The sequence below is a fragment of the Mus caroli genome, chromosome 4, assembly GCF_900094665.2.
Source record: "Mus caroli chromosome 4, CAROLI_EIJ_v1.1, whole genome shotgun sequence".
NCBI lineage: Eukaryota > Metazoa > Chordata > Mammalia > Rodentia > Muridae > Mus > Mus caroli.
The window spans coordinates 131280987-131287984 of record NC_034573.1 but is presented as its reverse complement, the minus strand read 5'-3'; the positions used below and the strand labels follow the sequence as shown (position 1 = coordinate 131287984).

Sequence of the window (6998 nt, the reverse complement as noted above, 5' to 3'; positions counted from 1 at the left end):
GGTTGGGAACGCACCCAAGGGGCCCCTGGGCACCGGTAGCCTCAGTGTAATACTGGGTTCTGTCCTTGGCTCTCATCTGGAGATGGTGGCAGCGATCCAGCCTCTGGGACTAGCAGATCCGGGTGCCTAAGGGGCACTCTCTGGTCTGGCTTGAATCTAGCCTTGTCCAGTGTCCATTGCACAAGCCTCGGTCCTCGCCAGCTTCAGTGTCTGGTCTGTGGGGTGGGACCTAATAGGCCCTGGAGTAGAGTCTGGAAGGGTTAGATGAAAGGTTTGAAAGAGACACAAGTCTCTAGAAACAGCAGTTACTGTCGTCAATCTAATGGCAAAGACTGGGGAGGCCATTAAGGGGTGTGGGGCTTAATGGGGAGGAGGATGGAGCTGAGCACCCAGGCACCCCACTCTGACACCTCTCTTCTGCAGCAATCCCAGGACCACCTCAAGGAGCTGTTGTTGGGGGGGGGGCTGCAGAAGGGGACCTAATCCTTCCTAATTACCCCCCCCATGACTCTGGGTTCAGCTCTCCCCTGCCCAGTCCCCCATTGTGCCTCTAATCAAAAGAACAATCTGCTTGCCTGAGAAACAGACCCAGATTCCTTTCCCCTGCAATGTCCTCAGGTCTCTAGGGACCTGAGCTGTCCAGAGCAGCCCCAACCCAGGCCCCAGGGCCCTGTGCTCTGCTTCTTCAGGGGCCAGTAACAGGGCCGGAAAGCAAACAGGTGACCTGATTGTTTCCCCTGTCTCCTGTAGGGGCCTCTTTCCACTATAGGACCTGAGACCCACTTGTAGAAGGATTCATAGGCTCACACAGGCAGTGACAGCCCAGGACAGCAGATCCAGGTGACTTGCTTCACTGGGATGTCTGAAAACCCTACCCCAGGCATCCTTTGAATAAGCCCTGCAACTCCAGTATATGTTAGCATTATCGCTTTAACTCTAGGCCACGTTGCAGAGGTGGGCTGTGCGGACCCCATTTTAGGAATTAAAGATTGAGGCTTAGGAAAACAGGGTTGACAGTCCAGGTTCATGCGTCTAGCCTATCCAATGACCCTGAAGGATTTCAGAGTCAGTCTGGCTACAAGTACCCGTCTCCACCAATTGGGACAGGTGGGGCCTCTCATCCAGGTGACCTAGAGTGAGGTTGGCTAAGGATCCCACTCCCCAGCCCGCCCCGCCCCTCCTCGGTGCACCGTGGGGGTGGGCAGAGGAGGAGGAGCCATAGGGAAGGGGAGGAGTGGTGGGAACAAAGGGAGGGGGCGCGGCCACAGGTGGGGGGGCAGGTAGGGCGAGCCAGCGCCCCCTCCCCGAGCGTCACCTTTTATGGTAAGGCGCGCGCGGGGCGGCGGGCGGAGGGAGGCTGGGGCGGGAGCAAGGGGCGGAGGCGCAGCGCCGGCGGAGGCCGGGCGTGGGGAGCGCGGCAGGTAAGCGGGTGCGGCGTGGGGGTCCTGACTGTGCGCCCCGGGCAGGGTCAACTTCAGGTGGCCACATGGGCAACTCTCGGCCACCGTACTGGACTCAGCTCGGCGCGGTTGGGGGGCTCGGGGCGGGTACTGTGTCTTGTCCCTGTGTGTCCCAGGATCTCAGCCATTGGGGACTCTGGGAGGCTGTGTGGGGACGGCACGGGGGTCATGTCCCGGCTCTGGATTGGGACGGGTTGAGCAGGGCAGAGGCTCCCGCACAAAGAGGACAGCGTCCCGCATATGGATCGAATTATAGTCACTGCGGTGACCCGGCCAACTGTCCCGCTCTGCTGTTGTGCCAGGGAGCAGAGTTCCTGAGTTCTTTTGCCCCTCCCGGACCCTGTTTCCAGCTCCAGTCTGGAGAGGGAAAGGAGGGTCCTGGGGTCTCCTCGCCTGGCTTGGCTGGGTGTGGAAGTGGGCGATCCCCAAAGTGAGTGCAACTACTCCCCTATCTCCAGCCCAGACCTGAGGTCCCTGGGGGAGAGGCTGGGCAGCGCCCAGATTCCAGCTTTTAACAATGGAGATCACTGTCCTCCAGCCGCAGGGCTCCGCCTGCCCCCCCCCGGGGGGGCTGAATGACCAGCTGGCCTCCCCAGTCACCCTCCAGGGCAGACTTCTATTCTCTTGATGAATAAAAAGCCGAGCCCAGAGAGGTTGAGTGACCGCGTCAAGGTCGCCCAGTACAAAAGACCGGTATCCTGGGGAGATCCTACTTCTGCGCCTCTTCCTTTCTCTGGTCTAGGAAAGAGGATGAGAGAGGCCCTTAGCCTTCTTCTGAGATCGCAAGGTGTCTTGTGGGAGTGAGTAGGGGGACATTCACTCTCCCACTTTCAGCAAAGTTTAATTCTAGTCCTCAACTTAGATTGCTTATTGGTCTGTGTGAAAGAGCAATGCTTAGAAATGACTCGGAGGTGGCTTTAAAGTGCGGGCAAAAGAGTTATCGAGGCCGCCAACACATCCCCTCCCAGGGGCTGCAGCCTAAGGCCGGCCCTAGCTGGCTGGCTGGCCGGCTCTCAGCCTCCTTCCTTCCTCTTGACAGGAAATGACTTTCTTTCCCTTTGTTCCCACTTTCTCCGCTTACCCAACTGGATCTGGGTGTCTGATTTGCCCTCCGGGGGAGGAAGGATGGGGGTGGAGGGTCTGCTGGGAAGTTGTCATAGAATGCTCCCCCAACCCCACCCCCCACCCCACCCCCGCCTGGGTGAACTCAGGGTTAGTGGGACCAAAGGGAAGCGCCAGCAGGCTCTCCTTAAGGGACCTGACAGGGCTATGAAAATCCCCAGCGCTGCTCCATCCCTGAGGTCCCCACCTCTGCATGACAACGTAAAGGGCGGGTATGGCTGCCCAGCTGCGAACATCTGGCCTTCACGCTGGATGTTTCCGAGAAAGCAGGGAGAACGGAATGGGGGGTCAGAGTCGGGGTGGGGGTGGGGGTGGGGGTGGAGGAGGGTTCCTGAAGAGCCACAGCCTGTCTCAGAGGACCCGCCTAGAATGTGTTGACCGCAAGAAACTGGTTTGGATTGGGTTATTGGGGGAAGGGGTGGAGCTTGGAGTGGGGGAGGAGGCTTGTGTGGTCCAGGGAAGAAAAAATCCAAGGATGCCCCAGGACTTTCAGGTTGCTGGATCCTCTGAAAGGATTCCAAGCCTGCTGGAGGGCCAAGAAAATCCACTCTAAGTCTTGTTGGGACTGCGTGACAGAGGCTCCCTTCAACTGAGGTTTAAAGGCTGAGCTCTCGACTCTATAAATGTCAGTGGAGTTGAGGGAGGGTCTAACTATGTAGCCCAGGCTGGGTTTGAACTCATGGTCCTCCTGTCTCAGGTTTCCTGAGTTCTGAGATTACAGTTGCAAGTATGTGTGGCCATTCTTGGCTTCAATTTGTTTGTTTGTTTGTTTGTTTGTTTGTTTTGGCTAGTCTGGGATTTGCTATGTAGACCAAGCTGGCCTTGAACTGACAAGAGAAGAGATCTGCTTGCTCTTCTGCCTCTGAGTGCTAGGATTAAAAGTATGAGCCCTCATTCCTGGTGAGATGTGTGTGTGTGTGTGTGTGTGTGTGTGTGTACATACACATATTTTATACACTTTTTTTTTCTAGACAGGGTTTCTCTGTGTAGCCCTGTCTGTCTTGGGACTCACTCTGTAGTCCAGGCTGGCTTTGAACTCACAAAGATCTGCCTGCCTCTGCCTCCCCCCAAGTGCTGGGATTAGAGGCGTGTACTGCTCAGGCCCCCAATTTAAAAAAAAAAAGATTTTACCCTTTTGGGAAACAGGGTTTCTCTATGTAACCCTGGCTATTCTGGAAATCACTGTGTAGACCAGGCTGGCCTCCAACTCACAGACATCCCCCTGTCACTTGCCTTTGGCACACTGGGATTAAAAGCATGTGTCACCACGCCTGACACTCCCAGAGCTATTTTCTTGGTCTGTGTCTCTGTCAGCCTGCAGGAGGGTCCAAGGAAGCCGATGCACTTTAGGGATCAGAGGGATTCCATCAGGGTCTCTGGATCTGTCACCCCTCTCTCTACTGTCCAGGCCCATTTAGACTAGCCATACACCTCCCTAAGCACCCGTGACTGTGCTTCAGGGTCGCGGCACGGTGGCCCACACAGAGCCAGGAAGGGAGAGAGAGATAAGGGGAACATTTTTAGCCAGGGAACTATGGTTGGATGCCAGGGAGGACTTTGGTACTCTGTGGCCAGTTCACCCCCAGTGACCCACGCCAGAGGCTGCTGTCTGCAGGAGCTGCCTGTCCATCCCAGCATGAAGGTACTCCCTCTGTCCAGATCCTGGCTTCAGCCCATGTACTGCCAGCCGCTCTCTGGCTCTGGATGCAGACCACTGAAGGCAGGCGGGGTTACCTGAGGGTATCAGACACATGCGTAATGAGCCAGCAGGTCCTGTGGTGAGTTGTCCCCAAGGTGAGGAAACAGACATGGCCCCAGGGTGAGAGTCGGGACACTCCCTTGGATGAGGTGAGGTTTGAACTGGACCCTTGAGAGAGTTAAAATTAACCCTGTAGGAACATCCTCCCCCAGAGAAGGGCGGGGAAAGAAAGGGCTAAGAGGGTTAAAAGAACTTGAGGTAGGCTGGGGGTGTGGCTCTGTACCGCATGTGTGCAAGACCCTGAGTCCCATCCCCATATCAGAGAGATGGATGGGGCTGAGAGGGTGAAGCCACAGAAGTTTAGAGTTTATCCTCTGAGATAATGGGAAGCCTTAAAAACAGGGTTTCTCTGTGTAGCTCTGGCTGTCCTGGAACTCACTTTGTAGACCAGCTGTCCTGGAACTCAGAAATCTGCCTGCCTCTGCCTCCCGAGTGCTGGGATTAAAGGCGTGCGCCACCTCACCCGGCTTAAAAACTTTTATTATTTATGTACGTATGTACGTGTGTGTGTGAGTGTGTTTGAAACAGGATTTCTTTGGTTAGCCCTGGCTGTCTTGGAACTCTCTCTGTAGCCAAGGCTGGCTTTGAACTCAGATCTGCCTGCCTCTGCCTCCCTCTGCTGGGATTAAAGGGTACACTGCCACCACCCAGTCTTAAAAAGCTTTTAAGCAGGGGAGAAACAATCAGATTTATGCTCTGAGAAGATGAGGGTTAGGAGGTAAGATAGGAGACTTTCAACTACCCACAGCCACTACACGCGCGCGCGCACACACACACACACACACACACACACACACACACAGAGTGTCAAGGATGTGACACTTCGGGGCTGGATGGAGTGGGCAGAAGAGAACAAAGCAGTCAAGAGACTTGACTTCTGGCATCTGTTCCCTCGCTGATGAAATAAGATGATGTGTCACTGGGTGCTCGCGGCAGCATGGGGAGCACGCGCTGTCTTTTCCTCTTCCAGCCGCTCTTACCATCCTGTTCTCTTCCAGTGGAGCTGGCCTGAACTTTGGACCTTGTCTTCTTCCAGTAGGAAATCAGTCTCTCAGGTGAGGGAGGGGCCGTGGGTGGGTATTAGGGCCTGTGCCCCGCCCGCCTGTCAGCTGTCTGGGCTGGGCTCTGAAGGAGGTGGCCAGGGAGGAGGGTCTGGACCCTGCAAGGCTGGCTGTCCATTGCTCTGGAGCACTGGCCACCAGGAGGAGCCATTGGAGTGTGTGGATCCCTGTGAACTAGCCACCTGGCCTATCTGAAAGCCATCCCTTGCCCCTGTTCCTCTGTCCTTCCCTGCTCACTGTGCAACCCAGGCTGGCCCAGACCACACCATTCTCCTGCCTTAGTCCCCTCTCTGGTAGGGCCTGGGTATTTAGACTGGGCCTACCAGTACAGTGTCTTGTAGGAGAAGGGAGGCTCTGGACAAGCTCTTTGGTGGCCAGCAGGATACCCTGTGATAGCCTGAACCCCTTCTCTTCCCGGCCCCAACAGAAGCCGATCATGGCCTCCAAGCCTGAGAAAAGGGTGGCCTCCTCTGTCTTCATCACCCTGGCACCCCCACGCCGAGATGTAGCCGTGAGTGAGGAAGTGGGCCAGGCAGCTTGTGAAGCCAGACGCGCTCGGCCCTGGGAGATGCTTCCCACAAAGACACCTGGGACTGCAGTGGGCAGGAGCCCCAAGACCTGGACGCCCTCCGGCAAGACCAATGCCTCACTCTCTGGAGTCACACCTCAGCTCTCCAATGGAGGTAAGAGAGCATCCCTAAGGGGACAAAGACAGTGCTAGCACCAAGGCAGGGAGAAAAGGGCAGGCTAGGGGCCACTCATTCATCAAGTGCTGTCCGTGTGCCAGGCTGACTCTGGAACGGACCTACCTGAGCCCGAGTCCTGACTCCTTTTCTTCTCAGCTCCGGGATGTTGCAGGTCCCTCAGCCTCCCTGTGCCTCAATTTCTTAACAATAGAGATCCTTACGAATATGATATGTCACATAAAAACTTCAAAGTATAGTTGTGAAGATTAAGAGCTTTAATACAGGACCAGCAAGATGGCTCTGCCGGTAAAAATGCTCGCTGGGCAAGTGTAAGGACCTAAGTTCGATTCCCAGAACCTACCTAAAGGTAGACAGGCAGATCAACTCCTGCAGGTTGTCCTCTGACCTCCACACGTACACATACACTCACATGCACACAGATATACACATGTGCACACAGGCACACACACAGATACATGCATGCACATGGACATGCACATACATGTACATGGATAAACATACACACAGAGATACACGGGCACACCCATGCACACGGATACCCCCATGTACACAGACACACACGGGTACATGGGTACACACGCAGATACACACATGCGCACACACAAATGCATACATGCACACTAAGTAAGTAAGAATTGACAAAAACATCTTCTCACATGTCAGAAGAGCAAGCGTCACAATGGAGCCTGGTGCCATCAAGGTGGAAGAGTGACTCTTGGGGCAGCTCATTGAGGTGGCTGCTCTGAGGCTGGCGCTCATGCCTGTGTGAGGCGCTCAGTACACAGCTTGTCCGTGTGACTTCTCTCCTTTGCGTCCCCATTTGAGGTCTGGGGATTGAACTAGGGTCACCAGGCTTGGTAGAAAATGTCTTTTCCCACTGGGCCATCTT

General features: G+C 55.5%; 1 protein-coding gene across 1 annotated transcript in view; it reads left to right on the top strand.

Annotated features, from left to right (window-relative positions):
* The first annotated feature begins 1289 nt into the window (after window positions 1-1289).
* Fblim1 (filamin binding LIM protein 1) overlaps window positions 1290-6998 on the top strand; it is a 25805-nt gene continuing 20096 nt past the window's right edge. Inside the window, exons 1-3 of the mRNA XM_029476451.1 lie at window positions 1290-1323; window positions 5340-5396; window positions 5830-6085. Of these exons, the coding sequence (XP_029332311.1) occupies window positions 1321-1323; window positions 5340-5396; window positions 5830-6085 (316 nt within the window). The 5' untranslated portion in view covers window positions 1290-1320. The remainder of the gene's footprint in view (window positions 1324-5339; window positions 5397-5829; window positions 6086-6998) is intronic.